This window comes from Melitaea cinxia, chromosome 25 (genome assembly GCF_905220565.1).
Source record: "Melitaea cinxia chromosome 25, ilMelCinx1.1, whole genome shotgun sequence".
In the NCBI taxonomy this organism is placed as follows: Eukaryota; Metazoa; Arthropoda; class Insecta; order Lepidoptera; family Nymphalidae; genus Melitaea; species Melitaea cinxia.
In genome coordinates this window covers 2,688,524-2,711,099 of record NC_059418.1, presented here as the reverse complement: position 1 = coordinate 2,711,099, position 22,576 = coordinate 2,688,524, and the positions used below count along the sequence as shown (strand labels likewise).

The 22,576-nt window shown below is 33.8% G+C and overlaps 2 protein-coding genes and 3 long non-coding RNA genes across 5 annotated transcripts; 4 read left to right on the top strand and 1 right to left on the bottom strand.

The window, feature by feature from the left end:
- The first annotated feature begins 783 nt into the window (after positions 1 to 783).
- LOC123666219 lies at positions 784 to 1,260 on the top strand. The gene is made up of 2 exons (XR_006745174.1): positions 784 to 889; positions 1,152 to 1,260. It is a non-coding gene; the product is annotated as an uncharacterized LOC123666219 (long non-coding RNA).
- A 3,043-nt stretch (positions 1,261 to 4,303) lies between these two features.
- On the top strand, positions 4,304 to 4,978 carry LOC123665880. Its single transcript, XM_045600111.1, has one exon. It carries the CDS (start codon positions 4,385 to 4,387, stop codon positions 4,976 to 4,978), a length of 594 nt encoding a protein of 197 aa, XP_045456067.1. The 5' UTR covers positions 4,304 to 4,384.
- Positions 4,979 to 7,490: 2,512 nt separating this feature from the next.
- Positions 7,491 to 9,158, bottom strand: LOC123666226. Its single transcript, XR_006745180.1, has 2 exons — positions 8,909 to 9,158; positions 7,491 to 7,593 (listed from the first exon to the last, which is right to left on the bottom strand). It is a non-coding gene; the product is annotated as an uncharacterized LOC123666226 (long non-coding RNA).
- A 1,510-nt stretch (positions 9,159 to 10,668) lies between these two features.
- Positions 10,669 to 11,458, top strand: LOC123666209. Its single transcript, XM_045600404.1, has one exon. It carries the CDS (start codon positions 10,760 to 10,762, stop codon positions 11,240 to 11,242), a length of 483 nt encoding a protein of 160 aa, XP_045456360.1. The 5' UTR covers positions 10,669 to 10,759; the 3' UTR covers positions 11,243 to 11,458.
- Positions 11,459 to 19,729: 8,271 nt separating this feature from the next.
- Positions 19,730 to 21,277, top strand: LOC123666220. Its single transcript, XR_006745175.1, has 2 exons — positions 19,730 to 20,106; positions 20,836 to 21,277. It is a non-coding gene; the product is annotated as an uncharacterized LOC123666220 (long non-coding RNA).
- The last annotated feature ends 1,299 nt before the right edge of the window (positions 21,278 to 22,576 follow it).

The window sequence follows — 22,576 nt, the reverse complement described above, 5'->3', positions numbered from 1 at the left end:
TTAAAGCATGAGCGAAACATGAGATGGACTGCCATTCACCCAGTCTGACAGTAGATAAGATATTTGCAGGATTATCGCTTACAATAGCAGAAATTTTATGTGTAATGTGCCACTCTACTATAACATCTTTTATTATATCACATAAATTTTGGCTGGTATGTCGCTCATTATAATTGATATAGCCAAGTAATGTAGATTGTAGTTTTGTATTTTCATCAATAAAATGGGCGACAATGGCTATATAGCTTTCATTGTTCCTCGACGTCCAACTATCAGTGCTGAGTGATAACGCTGATGCGGCTTGCACTTTTTTTTACTTGGTTCGTTACGTCATTGTGAATGCTTGACAATAAAGTTTCTGATAATGATTTTCTTGACGGAAGTTTGTAGCCTGGACATTGGGAAACTAATTCAATTAGTTTACGAAATTCGTTTTCTTCCACGATTCGAAGAGCGTAATGTCCTTTAGTAATCATTTTGACAACTTATCTGTCTATTTGTTCAACTTTTCGAACTGGAGGTGGTCTACGAATGTATTGGTTCATTGTTTGTTGGGAGTTTGCAATATTTGACGATGCTGAAGGCCTAGCCAAGTTACAAACGTTTCGTATTGAACGTCTTTCTACAATCGTTAACGGCTCGGCGTAAGTCATTTTAAATTGGTAGCCAAGTTGACACGACTGAGTCAAACGCTCATTCTACAACGTCTTTAGAAAAAACTAATACTTTAGTCTATGATGAGCGTTTTTACGAGCGTCAAACTAACGTTAAAGTCACAACGTCGTTATACATAAAATTATAAATTGTTATTAGAACTATTGAAAGTCATTAATCCTGAAGAAGAAATTGTTATTAACTTATTAAGTGTTTTATGCGTAACCGAAATAAGGTAAAGTTCTTATATTTGGTTTATTATTATTATATCACAGTGTTAATTTTAAACATTACTGTGTCTAGAAAAACTCGAAATGTTATGATAACATGATTCTGAATAGGAATGAAAAATATCTTGGAAGAATATTAGATGTTAAATCTTTGCAATTTTAATTTTAAGAATTGGTTAGGACTTGTTCTTATCGTTTCGTTAGCTGTCATGTTCATTAATTTTATTTATTTTCTCTTTTCTCTTAAATTGTAATTTACATTTTCAGAAATATTGTGCTGCCATGTGTATAATATTATATGTGGATAACGGCGCTGATAAACTTTTATTGTGCAATTGTTTGTTGTCCTAAATAAAATAAAATAAAATCTTAAAAATTAAGTGGTTTATATGATGGAATATAGATCTTGAGCAATTCGCAGTTCGCAGCTTTACTGGAATTCATGGAAAGGGAAAAAAATCCACGAAGAGAAAAGGAAAGGTTGTGATTAGAATTGCGAAAGATAGCAATGGAAGAAAGTCAAAATGTAATTTTAAGTCGTTTAGTTGGTACTAGACAATTTGATGCAAATTTTACCATTTTTTACAAGTTGAGACCACCATCGCTACCTCCGACAAACACTATTCCTTAAAATGTCTAATGTAGTGATAGTGGTCTCAGCTGAGGGCTATGAACAATTTCAAATTGCCTGCAATATCAGAGGAATAATTAATTTTTGTTTGTATATAACAAAACCTATTTTAATTTATACTTAAAATGTAATAATGAAACTAATATTTATGTACAATAACTGTAGCTAATTGATTTTTATGTAAAGTAACAAATAATACCTAAAATGTAGGTTTTGAGTGAATTGTAAATAAAAAGTATTAATGACTGAAAAATCCTTTCTTTTCAACTGTGCATGCCACGAATATCATCAGTGTTTTAATAAACAATAATAAACTTATTACAAATAATAATAATAATGTTTTATTAATTATTTTATATTTAAGTAGGTACATTACATTGAACATAAAATTAACTGGACATTTACAAAATACTATCAATAACTTATTAATCATATGTAGGTAAATAATAAATCAAATATAAAGGACCTACATAAAAGTTACGTACGACGTACGAAGTTAAGTACGATGCGTTGGCGCAATGGTAAATGCACTGGCTGTTGCGCTAGCGGTCGCGGGTTCGATTCCCGCTCCCGACAGACATTTATATCGACCATATAGATGTTAGTCGTGGTCTGGGTGTTGTGTTTGTGTATTATGTGTGTTTCCGGACCCCCAACACAGGAGAAAATCTTACTGGGGGATCCGTTGAGTGTAAAGCGTTTATTATTTTTTATAAAAAAAGAATAAAAGTTTATAACTAGACAATGTAAATAAAATCTTACTAATTAAAATTACTATAACCTATTCAATAATAACTCAGCATGGCTCTTCCAAAATCATTATGGCTAAATGCTGCATATAGTTCAAAATTATCGTAAATAAATAATTCTCGGTCCTAACACAACTCTTTCATATTATCATAATAGACGCCATTTTTTAACGTTTACTACTGGGTCTCGGCAATCTTTTAGCTAACGTTCAAAAATTTCGACATCGTTTCGTTGACGCTTGTCAAAACTGTAACATGGCTACCATTTGTATGGGATGTAGTGATCGTCGTTGTAGAAGCGATTCCGTTCGACGCTGTGACATTTTGAACGAGTAAACTTGTCTACGAATTTTCTATTCGTTTGTTATGATCACGTGACTTTACGTTGAGATGATGTCATTCCTATACATTTGGTTAGTTTTCTAATAGCGTTATCGATTGTAGATTGTCAACTTGGCTAAGCCCGCTGATATAATATTGTTTGGTTCGGAGACTTTGACTAGATTGTAGTGAATTTAAGTTATTTGTAACCGGTGGTTTTCTTTCGAATGTTAAAGGAATCAATGAATGTTTTGTTTTCATATGTCTGGTTAAATTTCCATTTGAGCCTCCTGCGATACTTGTTAATGTTGAGCAGTGGTTACATTTTGCTTTTTTTATATCTGAATCTTCAGTGATATGTGTCCATAGAATACTACTTTTCCTTTTTGATGACATCGTTAATAATCTAAAACAAAACACATTAATATTTTCAATAACAAACAACTTTTTTTTAATCATGGCATTGTAGAAATTAAGGATGGATGCCTAAATTAGTTTATTATTATTTTCAGTTTAAATTAATTTCATTTGAAGTTTATTCATTCAATTCAAAGTATATTGAATAATAAAAACCACTCTTTCGATTACATGAAAAAATAAATAATTTACCGTAGGTTGAAGAGAAATAATCGAAATTAAAAATGTCATTTAACTCGGCGGCACTCGCTACTGGGTAAAAAATACCACAGAGTACCTAAATCACGTGATATTTTTATTATTAAACATTGTGGCACCTCTGGACTTTAAGTACCTTCTGGCCAATAGTTAACACGCGCGTGCGTCACCGGGCAGCCAGTTCGCGCACGGCGCTTGGCGACAACGGATGTGTAAAGTGAGTATGGGTAAAAAATACCCGGTAGCGACGGTTCTTGTTAAATTTTTTTTTATGTTATTGGTTATTTTATTTTATTTTAGAGCTGGTTCATGATGAGTTCCCTACTGGCGGATCGAATTATAGAAGAATGTTTAGAACAAGAAGATAGTGAAGAAGAAAATGTGATATGATCACGAAAGCGGAACAGAGCAAGAAGCAAGTGATTCAGATGGGTCTTCAGTGTCGGAAGAGAGTTTTCCTTCGAATTTACATATTGAGAATACTGAAGATGAAGAATATTTAGAGGATGTACCGTTGAAGTACTTGAGGCGAGGTCGTTTTACTGGAAAAGACAAAAGAACTCGCTGGCAAGTTCGTGAGCCGCCGCGACGTGTACGAACAAGATCCCATAACATTATATATCATTTGCCGGGACCGATTGGCGAAGGCAAATCTTGTTCGTCTATGTTAGAAGCCTGGAATCTTTTTTTTCCGGAAACGTGTTTACTAAAGATAGTCCAGTATACTAACATTTATATAGAAGAGCTAAAGTCTAAATTCTCAAGAGAACGCGATTGTAAAAGTACAGATATCGTTATTACTTTATTTCTGCGGAAGATTGCGAAGTGGTCACCTAAACACAAAAGATCTCTGGGAAAAAGATGGAAGTGGTTCCGACATCTGTATAGCCACTATGTCAAGAGAAAGGTTCCATTTCTTACTGCGGAGTTTACGGTTTGACAATATTCATACACGAGGTGAAAGAAGGCAAACAGATAAGCTAGCACCCATTCGCGAGATTTTCGGAGAGTTCAATAATAATATAAAAAAAAAATATGCTGTTGGCGAAAATGTAACAATCGATAAAAAGTTGGAGAAGACTCGCGGCCGTTGTCCATTTCGGCAATACATACCCAGCAAACCCGGTAAATATGGTATAAAGATATTTGTATTGGCTGACGCACGAACCTTCTATACAAATAATATGGAAATTTATGTTGGCGAAAATGATGGGCCTTATGATCACAGTAATTCACCAAGTGAAGTCGTCAAACGCTTAGTAGAACCTATAAAGAATAGTCATCGTAACATAGTGATGGACAATTGGTTCACTAGTTTTCCGCTATTACGTGATTTGCTCAATGATTATGGTTTGACAGCATTGGGTACTTTGAGAAAGAATAAAGCTGAAATTCCACCTGTATTTACCGCTACCAAAGACCGGGAAGTTCACAGTTCTCTTTTTGGATTTCAAGATGATTGTACTGTTGTGTCTTATGTTCCAAAGAAAAATAAAGTCGTGCTCTTGGCGTCAACTGTGCACCATGATGGCAAAAAAGATTCTGGAGAAGAAAAAAAGCCCGAGATGATAATGGACTATAATAGAACGAAATGTGGCGTTGATGTTGTAGATGAGATGTGTGCTACCTACTCAGTAGCACGAGCTACCAAAAGATGGCCATTGGTTTTGTTTTATGGTATTTTGAACGTCAGCGGCATTAACGCGTATGTGATAGTGAAGGCAAATAAAGTAAATAGTGGAGCTGTGATGGCTCAGAAAAGGATCGCTTTGAAATAACTGGCTATGACCCTTGTGATGCCACAGATAAAAAAGAGGTCAAAAGTAGTTAATTTGCCAAAAATTATCAAAACAAAAATTGATTGTATCCTCAATGCTGACTCGAATGACGAAGCCACGCTCACAGGCACACCCTCAGCTTTGGGACCGTCCACATCTGCTTCCCGTTGTGCAGTATGTGAATGGAAGAAGGACCGAAAAACTAAGACATCTTGTAAATTGTGTTCCAAAAGAATATGCCGTGAGCATACGACCCCAATTTGTGGCGATTGTTATGTCAAAGCAAAATAGATTAGGTACAAGTTTTTTTGAAACATAATGTTTGACGATTATTTTCTCGATGTTCATTTAATATTAACAGTATTTTATTTTTTGTTATTTTGGTAGAGTATAAGGTCGATTTATAATTTTTGATCTCATTTTTACGTGATACCTAAGAAAAAAAATTTTTTGTCAATTTTTCTAAGACTATGACGAATTTTTGTTTTTTTGTATTTTTTTTTTAGGATAAGCTATAATTTGAAATAAATAATAATTCAAACTTTAAATTTTCCTTTATTTATTAGACATTAGTATTGATAAACTAAATACACCATTAAAGTCTGTAATACAAACTTATTTTCCAAGATAATATCATTTAAATTATAGATATTTTTTACCCGGTAGCGAGTATTCGTGCATGTAAGCACCTAGCGAGTACCGCCGGGTTAACTCTGGTGTTTAACTTCGATTATTTCTCTTCAACCTACGGTAAAGTATTTGTTTTTCATGACATCGAAAGAGTAGATTTTATTCTTCAACATACTTTAAATTGAATGAATAAACTTCAAATTTCGTATTGGATATTCAATCTTATTTTTTTACATTATTGGAAGTAGTTTAATTTAGAACAAAATTAAAAAATATGATAGGTGCAATTACACTCAAGAAAAAGAACTAATTTTTGAGAACTCCGTACTTTTTTAAATATTTGTATGCAATTTTTTTTTTTATTGTTATCTTGGTTTTTGTAGAAATATTTGAGTTCAATTTTAGGAAAGTCAATCGCGAGAAATTCACTAAGTTCACTGGCAATCTAATTTAATTGCCGACCGCCATTACTTACTTTTCATAAAACATTTAAAAAGCAGCGGCATGATATTTTTCATTAAAATAAATTATATTCTCTTTTAAAAGTGAATAAATAACAAAATTTTATTGTTAAATAAAATCGTTTAGATATCTGATTGAAAGAAGAGTTTAAGATTTTTTTTTGCGTATGAACATAAATTCGTCCTTATTGGCTGCTGTGTCGTACGTAGGACGAAGTCAAATTGCATACTCGTTTTGTTATTTATAATTAATTAAAGATACAATATTAATTATTACGTACTTATAATTACAAAATATTAGATATTAGTACATATTTATGATTCCCTTTAAAAGTTAATTAAAAAATAATTAGATTTACTTCGGAATTTGACATAGTATCGACTATACATTTTTAAATAATTAATAGTCACTACATTATAAAAATAAATTACCTGTTAACAGTATATTATTTTAAACCAGCAATCAGTTCGTCGCGCCAAAACTTTACAGTCTATACTTCATTTCACCTAAGATGGGTACGGTGACACATGTCAAATTAACTCTATAGTGAGGTGACCATACAGAATTAATTTTTGTGATTCGATTATCGAGTACAATTGCGGTTAACCTTTAATCGATTATAAAAAATACTTTTAACTGCTTATTAAAAATTGGATTTCGATACCAAAAAATTAACAAACGGAAAAGGCTGATGGAAAGGACGGATATCGCTATTGCACGGATGTCATTTTTAGAAAAGATGAAAAACATTACGGATTGGAACAATGTCGTATTCCTTGACGAGACATGGTTACGCCAATCATACTGTTAGCAAAGTATGGACAGACGACACTGCCCATGCTTCTACTAAAGTACCGGAGGGTAAAGGCGAACGCCTAATAATTTGCCACGCGGGTACAGTTAATGGGTTTGTCGATAACGCACTTCTCGCGTTTAAGTCCAAAAAGACGGGAGATTATCATGAAGAAATGAATGCAGAAAAATTTAAAGATTGGTTTATCAAAATGATAACAACAAATTTTGTATAATATATCATATATATAGCCACTATCCAAGTAACTTAATAACTTATAGATAAAATACACAGCACAGAGCGAATAATAACTAAAGAAACAGCCGTACAGCGCGCATACGCCACATGCGTGCACAAAGAATATACTACTCTCTACCGAGAGAAGAACGACGTCTTCATAGTAAAAAAATGCAACCATAGATTTATTCACTTACATACACTAGCGCCACTGTGAATTAGCACCAATGAAAAATACGGGCGGGAATATTCAAATTTGCCTTGAATTTATTATTGTTTGGATTGCTGAGTACATATTCTCTAAGCTGCGCACATAGAGAATATTTACTTAACAACCCAAGTAAATGGTAACCGAAATGTATTAGCTAAATGCCAATGAAACAGCCAGAGTATATTTTATCAATTATTTATTTCTTAATATTTTAATTTTTCTTTCTAAAGATTTATTTTTTTCTTCCTCCTCCATTTGTCGGTTTGGTAATATTGTATATCTCTTTATCACAATACAAAATGTGCTTATTTTAATGTAGTTTTTGTTAGACGTAAAAATAGAATAGTTGCGCTATCTTTTAATTTGGCTTGGTGTTGTTTAGTAAAATTTTCGTATACATAGTTCTTCATAATAGATGGCACTGATTTCTAAATGTTTTTATTCAAAAAGTGTCATCTATGGATTATACTCAAAATCATAATGAAACGTTTACTTTCCTTTGAGATTGTACTAAAAACATATAATTAAAACATAAACATATAATTAAACATTAGTAAAATGGTGTTACCATAAGCAGATGTTAGTCCCGATAATATATTTTATAACAGACACATAATAGTTATAAGTAAAAATAATTATTTAATAAGTAATATTTAGTTTACTAATAAGTATTACTAGCAATACCCGTGCGAATAACTCGCAGTAAATAAGTATCATCATTACAGCCTGTACAGTCCACTGCTGGACATAGGCCTCCACAAGTTTACGTCAAAAATAACGTGAACTCATGTGTTTTGCCCATAGTCACCACGCTGGGCAGGCGGGTTGGTGACCGCAGTACTGGCTTTGTCGCACCAAAGACGCTGCTGCTCGTCTTCGGCCTGTGTATTTCAAAGCCAGCAGTTGCATGGTTATCCCGCCATCGGTCGGCTCCTTAAGTTCCAAGATGGTTGTGGAACCTTGTTATCCCTTAGTCGCCTCTTACGACACCCACGGGAAGAGAGGGGGTGGCTAAATTCTTTAGTGCCGTAGCCAAACAGCACATAAAAAGTATAATTCTATTGCCATGGATCAGGGTTACCAGGTGGATGTCGTGTATACCGACTATTCTAAGGCATTTGATAAGATACCGCATGCAATATTGATAAATAAACTAGAAAGAGTCGGTATACATGGCGATCTACTTCGATGGCTTTCTTCTTACCTATATAACCGTAGCCAAGCAGTGACAGTGAAAGGGCATGTTTCCTCTTTTGTGCCCGTTTCTTCTGGTGTACCCCAGGGCTCGCACCTTGGTCCTCTACTTTTCAATATTTTTATAAATGATATACATAAAATTTTCGAGAATTCAGATATACTTCTTTATGCTGATGACATGAAAATTTTTAGGTGTGTATCTAATAATTCTGACTGCATACTACTTCAGAGTGACTTAAACAAATTGTGTGATTACTGCTCAGTGAATTCTATGTATCTGAACATAAAAAAATGCTACGTGATATCCTTTTCTCGTAAGACTAACACAATTAATTTTAATTATCAACTTAATCAAGAGCCAATAACACGAGTTACCGAGGTGCGAGACTTGGGTGTTTACATCGATAACAAATTGACTTTTAAGTCACATATTAATTATGTTACTGCTAAAGCATTCCGAATGCTTGGCTTTGTGTTGAGAGTGGGACGTGATTTTAAAAATGTCAGCACAATTATTCTCCTTTATAACTCTTTTGTAAGATCTATCTTGGAATACTGCTCAACTGTATGGAATCCATTTTACAAATGTCATGTTGCTCAATTGGAAAAAATTAATTATAAATTTATAAAATTTTTAAGTTACAAAGCTTCGCCGCATATTCAAGATATCCCGTATATTCCTTCTTTAGAAAGTCGTCGATTGGAGAGAGACCAAATATTTTTATTTAAGTTACTTCGTAATTTTATTGATTCCCCTTATCTACTTAGTCATATATTATTTAGGTGTCCCAAAATAAATACACGTAATCAGTCCCTATTTTATGTGCCTAGAACTAGGACCAAATATACGCAGAATAATTTTACTTTTAGAGCATGTAAAATGTACAACCAATGTTTTCATCACATTGATTTTGCAACTTGTTCAGTGCAATCTTTAAGGAGTGAATTACGATATGCAATAAATTTTTAATTTTTAATTTATCATTAATTATTTACATAATTCATGAATTTCTAGTAGGTTGGTTTGATTTTGTTATAAATTAATTTAATTATAATTGTATTATAGTTGGTATGATTAATTTTTAATGTTGTATATATCTGAATTTTATTATCTTTTAATTATTTATTATTTAATGGATGATTGTATGAAATGTTTCTATTCGTACATGTTTACCTAATTATTCACTTTACTACTGTTTGAATTATTTATATTTCTGTGTGTATCGATTATTTCTGATTAATGTGTGCTTTTTAGCTTATTAATGAATTGTTTACTATTGGAAACTTTATTGGTTTATGTATTAGTTTTATATGATTTTTTTCTTTGTATTACTGTACTGTTTGTTTCCTAAATAAAATAAAATAAAATAAAATAAATAAATAAAATAATAATTGTCAATCATGTTGACGTTGTTTCAAAATTAAAGCCATCACATATCTATAAGTTTAATAATTAATTAATTTACAAAAACAAAACAATTATCTACAAGATGATATATAATTTATCTGGAGTAATTGTGAGGTTTTTTTCTAAAAAGGGACGCAAGCATTTTAACCTTAGCATCTTGTTAATATATATTATGATTTTAATAATTTCCTTACATTGGATGATCGCATTAGGTCTGAACGTTATTTAATTTTATTTTTAGGTATATCAGAAAAGACGGTGACAAAAATATCTCAAGAAGGTGCAGTTGCCGCGAGTACATCCACGAAAATTTCAACTCCGGGAAAATCACGCCCATACGAAAAGAGAGTTAAATTGGACGACTTTGACCTATGCGTTATACGTCATAAAGTTCATGAATTTTATGCTGTTCGAAAAGAAGTTCCGACCTTGACAAAACTATTGCATGATTTTAAGGTCGATATTAATTTCAACGGAAGTCGCACAAGTCTGTGCAGGATCATGCGATCAATTGGTTTTCGCTTTCAAAAATGCAAAAGCAGGAGAAAAATTTTAATGGAGAGGCCAGACATAATAGCTTGGCGAGCTAAATATCTAACACAAATGCGGGTGAATCGTAGTGCTGCTGATCCTCGACCTGTCATTTACCTGGATGAAATTTACATCCATGTTTCGTACGGTGTCACCAAATGCTGGCAAAATGAATGTGAAGAAGGAGTTCTATCTTCCGATACAAAGGGAGCTCGCTGGATAATAGTGCATGCTGGAGGAGAAAACGGTTTCGTGCCCAACGCAAGGTTGATTTTCAAGTCACAGACAAAGTCAGGTGATTATCACGATGATATGAACCAAACCAATTTTATGAAGTGGTTGAAAGAGAAACTTGTACCTAATCTCCCTCCGCAAAGTTTAGTAGTAATGGATAACGCGCCGTATCATAGCGTCAAAACTAACAAGTCGCCAACAATGGCAAATAGTAAAGCGGAACTGAAACAGTGGATTACCAGTAGGGGACTTGCGTATTTGCCAAACATGCTTAAAGTCGAACTTTATGAAATCATTAAAGAGCACAAAGAAGAACCTATTTATGGAGTGGATTCATACTTAACATTGCATGGTCACAAATCGTTAAGGTTACCGCCTTACCAATGCGATCTTAACCCAATCGAAATGATTTGGAGTGTCATGAAGAAACGGGTGGCCGAAAAAAATGTGGGGCGAGAATCAAAAAATTTTGTTCACCTGACGGAAGAAGCTTTTGATGGTATCACACCTGACATATGGAAGAAAGAATGTGATCACGTCAGACGTATCGAAGAAAAATAGTATGCCAATGATTTGAAATTGGATAAAGAAATGGATAATTTCATTATTGAAGTAAAAGACAGTGAAACTTCTTCAGACAGTGATTGCGATAGCATAATTTCAGGTGTTAATCCTATAGAAATGGACCATTCTTATAATAAATAAATAAATTCCATGTTTTCTTACTAACATATAATACTGGCTAAATTACATTCAATAAAAATCATTGTTGTTTTATTAATGTTTTATTTTGTAAATAACTAATAACATTTTAGCGTAAATAAATATTACAAACCAATTGATATTTGATCAAGTTTTAAAAGTAAAATTCCTAATCTAAAAGCAGCCTTGCCTCTTGCCCTTGTAGATAGGTATGTAGATACTTAAAAATTTAGAACTTAAAAATTTATTGCACCCGAACAACATCTTACCAAAATCAGGAAATACGATTATCATAAGTAGTTAGGGAAATTTTATACCAAGATATGGCAACATTGAAGCCAATTAAGCCAATATAACCACGAAGGGAACTCTTTACTGAAACGCACTGTACATACGTTGGGTGCCAGTTGTTGTATACGTACCGGCGTTGAACACAAAGAATGTTATGTTGTATGACACGTTAACACGTTGTTTTTATTAAAGTTCACATACACGGAAGAATGAACAGTTTGGAACTTAGAATAATACATATAATAATCACACAAAATGGCGGGCACCGCCGTAACAGCAGGCTCACTGTCGTGATTTTCGCTCGCCCGCTTAGCTAACGGCAAAACTACCCGGGGTTGCTCACTATATCATTAATGTAAGTAAACCACACGCTATAATTATAATTATTATCATATATATTATGTAAGTTAAAATATTTCAAGTGTCGTCACGTCGGGGGCACCCCTAAGTGAGAAAAACAGGTGTAGTCGCAGATTGCAACAAAAGAATTTACTCCGAAAACCTCGCAAATTCCACACAACCGTCAGCGTCGTTTGCCCTCACTTGTCCGGTGTCTGCCCGTTCGGCTCGTCGCACTTGGTGACGCCCTACCCCGCGCAGCATACCGCACACCGAGCTCGCCGCGCGCATCATTACGTAGACTCTTAGAGCGTAGACTATCCATAAAACTTAAGATCGCTCTGTTATAAATATTATTTGTGCCCTTTTCCGCTCACCACGCATCCACTCATACCTTTTCCGCTGACTCTGACATCCCTGGCTCACAACCGACAATCCTAGTCATCGGTCAATCAGTCTCGATCCAACATCCATTCCCGGCGGCTGTCTTAATCAATAATTCTACTTTCAATTACTAAATCCTTTTTTAAAAACAACTACGTCGAGGCTCGTAACATTAATGTTGGCAGTTTAAAGGGATTCAAAAATAAGAGTCCCGGTCGTCATATGGTATGGGAAAAAGCAACTAGAGAGACTGAGAGTGTTTGGCGCAAAAGCACGGTGTATGATTTTTCCAAGGCCAAATAAACTAGATCCTAGAGCAAGACCTATGATTATGATTGGTTACTGTGGTTTGGGGTTATAGGTTGTGGAATCCAAAGAGAAATGAAATAATAATTTCAAGAAACGTACTGTTATACCCGGGTTATGCAAGAGGAATTGCTGAGTCCTGTGACGCTACCGCGTCAGCAATATTGTCATATGATCATTGTTAGAACCTTTGGTAGTCAGTCTAACCCCATATCCCGAAGGCATCGGCTGCCTAAAGATTAAATAATATTCCATTTCTAAATCCTATTCTAGTTCTAGAGAATAAATATAGTTAATGTGAATAAGTATAATAAACTTTTAATAAATATTAATAAATAGTTTTTTTTTAACTAAAATACTATATCCGTTATAACATTTGGTGGCAGCGGTGGGATTTCAAAAGAGATCCCCGGTACGCCTTCCAGTGTGAAAGTGAAATAAAACGTGAAAACAAAATTAATTAGTGATAACTCTTTTACTATTTGTGTTATTATACTATTTCTGTTAGAAAAGTTTAACTCTTGCATGTGAAGTGAAAACAAAATATATATAATAAAATAAAATAAAAACTTTATTGTGAACACAAAACCGCAATTATTAAATAAACATTCGTAAAAGTGAATTATCATCATAGTTTGGTCGAACGAGATTGAGCTTGCATCCAAGGCTCCACACTGCAACTGCGAAAACCGATATGCTTCTTATCAGGACCACCGTGGCGTTCTGCGCAACGTGAGTCTGGCTTACGATATACCTACACAATCTATTTATAGAATCGAGGTGGCCTTTTTGTAATAGTTTTATACAATAATTTTGTCATTTTAAATTCTAAAACAGTTTGTTACTATTACATTTTTCCTTTTTTTTTCAATATCTTATGCGTATATTTTCACTGTTTCTTGTTTTACTATATCGAATTAAGTATTTACTACGTATATTATTAATTTAAAAGAACCATGGCAGAACCTAAAGTACCAAAAGCTGCTAAAGTCGAAACATTACACGTACCGACCCACGTTGATTTGCCCTCCGAATCTGAGGATGAAAGATCTATAAATACTGTAGAACAAAGAAAACAGAGAGGAAAAAAGACAAATTCAACTCCCGAGTTAGAACTTAATATTCTTTTAAAATTCATAAAACCATACGACGGTTCTAGGGAAACCCTCAACTCATTCGTAATAAATTGTAACAACGCATATGACCTTGCAACAGAAGTCCAAAAACCAATAGTATTTAAATATATCCTTTGTCAGCTCAGTGGCAAGACCGAAGTTGCCTGTTCCATTAAAGAGTTTATTAGGTTAGGTTTAAAGAACTTTATGTTCTCAAGAACATTACAGTTCACTTATGAGTATTGTACATATAGATACTTTATTAAATATGTAACAAACAGTTCGACCGTATTTGTTTAAATAGGTAATGACTCAAAAAAGGGAAAGGTAGCAATAAAGAATCATGTTTATTTATTTGTTTACTACGAGTATTATGAATCATATTGTGAACACGGTTTAGTTTGTCTTTTTGTTTGATTGAAGGTAGTTGATAAATTAATGTGAATGTTTATGAGGGATTTTTTTTGTTGTGATTGTATATGTATATATATATTTTTGTTTATTTGTTATATTTATTCATTTGTGTTTTATGTTTATTTATCCATTACATTTTAAGTATAATTTTTTTTTTTAATTTTTTTTATTAATTTTTATTTCTTGGGAAAAACTTAAAGACTTTCTAAAAAATCAATTCAGTGTGAGGAAACATTACTCGCATCTTTTAATGGAATTGCAAGAATGTAAACAAGGGTTGCAGGAATCTGTATCCCAATTCTGCCTGTCCCAACTTCTGACCGAAATTTCGCTGAGCACGTCCAAAGTCAAAGAGATAGCGGGCCGAACGGCGGCCATGGAAGAGTTAGCTCTCCACCACTTCTTAATAGGCTTACACCTCAGAATCTCTAATATTACCAGATGTAGATCTCCTAAAACATTAAATGAAGCGACAAACATAGCTATTTCCGAAGAACGTATTCAACAAACACTGTATAAATCTACTCCGCGATTAATGACTGAATTAAATAAACCTATGCGTAGCAGCTTCAGCCCTAAATCAAAAACACAAACACAACCCAATATATTTTACGGCTCAAACCAGCCTAACTGAATATTTCTCCCAAACGCCTCTATGCTTCGTTGATGTCTATTTATAGGGAACAGCAGAACGGTTGACACCGCGAGTAGTGTTCTTCATCTAAGAACAAGATGTTCATGTTGTTTTAGGTTCCGAAAATGAAGATACAGGCTCGTATGGTTTAGGACATCGCCATATACAAGCATTTCTGATGTTTATATGTCTTACCTTGCAGGAGTCACGATTGTTGCGATGTCGATACCTAAAAATACTACTGACAAAACAGTAAATTCAAAGTTAAATAGGAAATTAGAAAGGAATGAAACGCATGATATCGTTGGATATTTAGATATATATCAAGTAAGTTTAACTTAGTTACAAAGGAGAACCGGACAAAATGGTCCTTGATACCAATAACGACGTGACATATGTCATTAGAAAGGTATTCCAATATACTACAATAGTTACTATGGCAGCTCATTTCAAATCACTGTGTGAATAAAATTATGGCGATACAAAATACTTATTTTCATAGACGAATTAAGCAATAAAAATGAATTACCTATTTCGTATTTTATGACGTTATAGTGCAAGTTACAGCGTGTTTATGAGTAGTGGGTGCGGTGCGAGGTGAGGGGAACTACCTGCAATGCGCCCCGCAGGTGCGGGGTGAGGGGAACTACCTGCGATGCGCCCCGCACTGCACGGCGTGCACACCGTGACGCCTACGCAGTACGCAGTCATTGGTTTGCATACGCTTTGTGAGTACGTTAAAAGTGAATTTCTTCGTGTTCTCAACTCCCGTGACTATTTTTGACCCGGCTTTGATATTGGACTTTGTTTTCTTCGCGATACGTTGACCCTAGGCTTGTTATTGGACTATCGTTACTTACTACCTATTGAAAACGGCATTTTTGAATTGGACTCATTATCTATTGTGAATTAGTTCAATATGGAAGAAAGACACAATAACTGCGTTATGTGCCAAAGCGGACTGCACAATCAAAGATATCAGCGTCACCTTTTAAGAGAGAACCTCCCTGAAAATGAACCTGCTTTTGCAGCTTATGTACAAGAAAACGCTGTATTGGAGGTTTGTTTTAGATAATTATTTATTTTTATCTGCGAGGTACCTACAGGCTGATTTACACTTTGTGTACCTACCTATATAGATAAGAAACCGTTTATTTGTCTCTCACAATGACGATAATAACAATAATGATATACTTAATACCTATTACAAATGTAGCCTTACAATTAAGTAGTCAGTTAACTTGCCGATAGGGTGAGCTAAGTTCTTATTGTTGTTTGGACAGAGATTTGCCAAATAAGTAGGTAGGTAGTAACTTAACGTTGAAGTACACATAATAGAATGATGTTCTGTATTATTTTTATATCTATACTGTATGTTAGTATAATTCATAATAACACATATCTCGCCTAGCACGCAATTCTCGTACGGGTAAAAGTTTGCCTATAAAAATACAGAAACATTATCGTTGTTGTTTTTTTCAGGTTGCATTTGATGGCACGTGATTTTTATGTCATCGTTGCTGGCAGAGAACCCGAAATGCTATAGCTTTACCAGTTCACCAGGAGCAAAATATAGCTCAACCTGTTGCGTCCCTACACGTACCAGACTACAGAAGGACACCAAATTCGGCAAATCGATGTATTTTTAACAATTACCAAAGCCAAAGTCGTTGCCGCATACCGGAAGTAATAAAAGTTCATTTACTGCAAAATCATAAATTGTATGTACCTGATTCTGCTCGAGTGTGTCAAGAACATCTGATTGGCAATGTTTGGGACGATTTACCTGATTTTTGTGATGTGTTACATGATTTCACTAGTGCTTTTTTTTACAGACATTTGTGATATGTTGCTAAGGGCTGTCGATAATAGTAAAATATTAAACTTCGAAGTAGCGGGTGCAATAAGCGATGAAAATATGCATTTTTGGACCGGCCGTACTAACGAACAGTTTGAGTTGATACTCCAAGAAACGCCTAGTTTAAATGATGCATGTAGAAGCCCACGATTAGCACTTGGCATGTATTTGATGAAATTACGAACGGGTGAAAGCAATTTAAGACTAGCAAGTCAATTTCACATGTCTGAACGAAGTGTCAGAAGAATAATGAAAAAAGTAAGGGACTGTCTCCAAAATGAATTTGTTCCTCAACACCTTGGTTTTGACCATATCACTAGAAATGAAGTTATAGAAAGAAACCTCACGATACCGAAGATATTATTTGGCAACGAAGAAAATACTAAGGCCATTATCATTTGTGACGGTACCTACGCATACATACAGAAGAGTTCAAACTTTTTATTCCAACGGTTATCATACAATTTACACAAATTCCAAAACCTGTTGAAGCCCTTTTTAATAGTGTGTACAGACGGCTATATTGTTGAAGTTTTAGGGCCTTATGCCGCTACCACATCTGACGCGACTATTATGTCGCGTATCATCAATAATGAAGAGAGCCCATTTAACTGGTTTTTTCAAGAAAATGATGTAATGATACTTGATAGAGGTTTTCGCGATTCTGTAGCCGACATTGAATCATGTGGATATGTAGCACAAATGCCGCCTACAAAACTGAGATATGAAACACAATTAACCACTGAACAGGCAAATAAGTCAAGGTTGGTGACGATGTTTCGTTGGGTCGTAGAAGTGGTGAACGGGAGATTTAAGCGCGATTATAAGCTATTAAGACAAGATTATTTTAATAGTACTTTACACAATTTATTCCCAGATTTTAGAATAGCTTGTGCATTAATAAACGCTTTCCATGTCCCCATTGTCGACAATGTAAACGCAGTTGCAATTTTAAATACTATAAATCAAAGAATTCAAATGCCAAATAATTTATACGAATACGTGGAGGACAAACAATTAAATAGGCACAGAGTGGCTTTTATTAGATTAAACGCGAATGATCCTCAATTAGAGGATTTCCCTAACCTCTCAGAGAATGATGTTACAATGCTTTCATTAGGATCATACCAATTAAAGCTTGCAAAGTCATACTGCGCAGAACACATAACGGATTGTACTTGATTGAAATATATCAAGACTACGGACTCGCCGATTTTGACGAATATAATATGCCACATAATAATGTATGGCTACTAAGAATACGCATCCAGTCGAGACACATAAGAGCAAGAACTTATTATAGTTATATTTTAGTTGACAGAGATCGAGAAGGAGCCATAGAAAAAATATCTGCATATTATTGCAGTTGTTTATCTGGACGACGCACTGTCGGTACTTGTGCACACATAACATCCATAGTGTGGTATTTAGGTTTTGGCCGTCATCAGCCCTTCAGGGCAGGAAATCTTTTTGATGTGATAATAGATGACAATGTGTAAAATATAACAATAAACATTTTTTTTTCAAAACATTTTTTATTTTTCACTCTGGTAAAATATAACCCTCGCACTCCACACCCCCCAAAAATACTCATAAACATGATTCAACTTGCACTGTAACGTCGTAGATTATGAAATAATTATTTTTATTGCTTCAAATCGTTTATATTTTTTTTTTTATATCGCCATAACTTTTTTCTCACAGGGATTTGAAATGACCTCAGTAACTATTGTAGTAGATTGAAATACCTTTCTAATGACATATGTCATGTCGTTATTGGTCCTTGGACCAGCCTCCATACATTTTTGCCGGTCCTCCTTTATCTTTTTTCTATTCAGTACCTACTCTATTGGTTCAGTTTACAGGACCATTTTGAGTATTTCAGCTATCTTTCTTAACCGTTGGGCGCAAGAGAATAATTATGTTTGTGATAACCTTTCTCATTCCTAATTACTATGACTAATCTTTCTAAATTTTTTATACCGACGACTGAGTACGATGTATTTATGTACTTTTCATGACAAGGTGTCTCACTAGGGTAGATCGTTAGATCTAAATAGAAACAAGTACGTACACACGAGGTATGACATGATACAACTTATCTCTGTGTAGGATGAAATGTGCTTCTTGCCATATAGACCTTAGTTTATCACTTCATGTAAAGGGTGATATTATTTGACTTTTTATTGTGGTTTTTCTATATATGAACGTTGTTGTAAAAAAATTGTCAATAATTTTTATAAAATATTTTTTTATCAGATTTTTGATTGGCCGAAGTCAATACACGAGATTATTCTCGGATCGTTTTTCCTTGGAACTGCGGTCATGATGTTTCCTATCAGTCTCTTGGGACAGCGATTTGGTGGAAAGGTTCTGCTTCAAATATTATTGGCTCTAAATGCAGTAACATCGGATTGTGGCACCTTGGTTAATTGCATGGGTGAGTTTGCATGTCATTTTTTAAGCATGTCATTAAATAACCTTTTTCGACTCTATTGTACAATTTTTTTTGTTTTCTGTTGAGTCAATTATTATAGTATTATTATTGTCACTTTAAAACAATCGGTATCATAATTTAATTTATGTAAGTAATAATAATAAAGTTATTTAATTTTATATTTTTGACTAGCCCGTGTGCTGTGTGGTTACGGCTGTAAGAATATAGCCACCCCCTCTCTTCCCGTGGGTGTTGTAAGAGGCGACTAAAGGATAACACAGTTCCATTACTACCTTGGAACTTAAAAAGCCGACCGATGGCGGGATAACCATCCAACTGCTCGCTTTGAAATACACAGGCCGAAGACGGGCTTCAGCGTCTTCGGTGCGACAAAGCCAGTCCTGGGGTCACCAACCCGCCTGCCCAGCGTGGTGACTATGGGCAAAACACATGAGTTCATGCCATTTTTGGCGAGAACTTTTAGAGACCTATGTCCAGCAGTGTCCTGTATTAGGCTGAAGTGTAGTGTAGAGTAGTGACTAGCCCGTTGGCGGAGTACAAGCCCTGCTTTTCCGCGGGTTGCGGCTTTGATTCCCGCCTGAGTCTGGGTGTTATATGTGCATTAATATATTTATATATGTATTCTTTCTATGTATATTTATATTGAAATAATACTTAGCTATAACAGTTGTCTGTTACTTGTAACAGAAACGTTAAGTTGCTTAACACGAAAACAGACGGCCGTGTAAATGTGTATGTATAAATATATTTATATTTTTTATCTACATTTATTTACTTTATTTTAGGGCGGTTGGATATCATTTGCTGTACTTCGTTTCTTGCAAGGCGGTGCTCAAGCTGGACTTTACCCCGGAATCCAATTTTTAGTTACGCATTGGTTTCCTGTTAGTGAACGTAACTCTCTCAGCAGCTTCATTTATGCGGGTAAAATAAAAAATAAAAAAAAATACACACACAGACACACACATATATATATATAACTATAACTAACATATATATAACTTTACATATAAATAATAACTGACTGTATATATTTTTTTCCTAAATAGTACTATACTAACATAGTGATAAGGAAAATTAAAATAGAAAATGAAATGGAATTACTTTTTTACGAATAAAATATATTATTTTTAACCGACTTTCAAAAAAGGTTCTCAATTCGATTATATATTTTTTATGCAAGTTAAATCAGAATTTTTGACTGAGTAAACCGATTCTGATGAATTTGGTCCCATTTAAATTTAATGGAGATATGTATTTAGATCTGACAAGTACTTTTAGAGTTATATCCAATATTGCGTATTTAATTGACTATTTTATCGGCGACCTACGTTGTATAAATAAGGATTAACTTTATAATGGGTTTATCGATTTTGATGATTCTTACTTTGGTGGAAAGCTAATGTTTGTCATTTAGTCTTATTTAAATTTGTTAGAGATCTTATAACTACTTTTTAAGTAATCTTTGATAAAGCGTATTAACTTGACTGTGTTTTCGTCTTCTTACTTTGTATTACTTGTCGATGTAATTGAAGTCGGTTTTTTTCGTTTGTGAGCAAACACAATTATATTATGTTATACTAGTAACTTTATACAATCATTTATTATTTTATAAGATTAGATTATAAGACTATTATTTCCATTTCATTCCAGTTATATGTATCATTTGCTGGTATCCACACGCGTCAGCAACACCAAGCTTCGTCCACTCGATCTCTTCCAGTCCCAGCATCTATTTTGATTATGTAGGCAAATTGAAAATTAATAATGGCCATCTCAGCGTATTGAATCCAATTAACATATCAAACATCAAACTGCACATAGAAAACATTTTGTCCGTTTTAGTTACCGTTAGACATCTCTGTCAACAAACAGATGCTCTTGATAATTCGGAATGCTACAATATGCTTAACCCGCTAACCACACGGTACCATGATATCAATAAGCAATATTCCTCTATTTCTCACTTGTTGGACGACAAAATAAAACGTGGCGCATGGATTGGTGGTATGGGTACAATTTTCAAGCAGATTTTTGGTACTTTAGATCAAAATGACGCTGTAAAATATGACAATGCAATAAATACAATACAAAATAATAATAAAGAATTAACTTCATTAGTTAAACAAAATATTCTTGTCACATCGTCGGTAATCTCTTCTTATAATTATTCTCTTCATAAACTTAAAACTAATGAAGATAGTTTATTCAATGCCATTGACAAGCTCTCTTTATCAATGAAAAATGTGTCTGCTAATTTAAATAAATTAATTTTAACCTCAGAAATAAATTCTATTTTAAGTAATTTAGAAACTTCAATCCTTAACTTATCGTTTCAATTAGAAGATTTAATTAATGCTATTCTCTTTTGTAATATGAATACTCTGCATCCGTCTATCATAACACCGAGACAATTATTTCAAGAGCTTGTCGATAGCTATAGGCATTTGCCAAACAATATGGAAATAGCAGTAAGTTTAGATTTAAGTTCAATATACTCTATTATAAATGTGTCTAAGTTAATTTGTTTCTATCTTAATTTTAAGGTTGTATTTGTATTACAAATTCCGCTAGTTGCCCCTCGGGAATTCTATCTATATCATAATATTCCATTGCCCGTGCCTCACGACTCAAATAAGCCAGACTCTTTCACCATGATAATACCGGAGAATAAGTACACAGCGATTACTAAAGATAAACTTCAATACACCAGTATTGACTCTCTTGATGGATGTAAAAACTACAAATTTCCAGAGTTTCATATGTAATATTATGAACGTCTTCTCAGTAAACGCCAACTGGTCATGTGAAAGTGAGATACTCTCCAAAGTGATTACAAAACTACCAGTGCAGTGTAAAACAAAATTTCTAAATGGTAATTTGGATATTTGAAACCACCAACAAATAATTGATGGTTATTCGTGCAATCTCTACCTACCAAACTGTCTATAGACTGTGTTAACTCCGAGCTTGTAGAAGAAAATATTAAGAGTGTCGGTATAGTTACGCTAACTAAATATTGTACAGCTTATTGTAAGAATACGAAATTGTATGCAAATAATAATGTTTTAAATATTAGTTCACCATTGATGACTTTCTCTAATTTTAATTTAATCAATGACACATGTTGTAATTTAAATAAATATAAAGAAACCTTTGATAATGTGCCTCCTATTAACTTGCAAAATATAGATTCAGAAAATTTTAACTTTAACAATAACAAAATAGTGAATTCAATTATTAATGATCTGAATAAATTAAAAATTGAACCGCATATTATTAAATATGGGGCCCATTATTCCATTGTCACTGTATTGATTATTTTAGCTATAGTATGTTTCTTTATTTTCAAATTGTATACTAAATTGTATAAATCTGGCAGCAGCCCTACTAT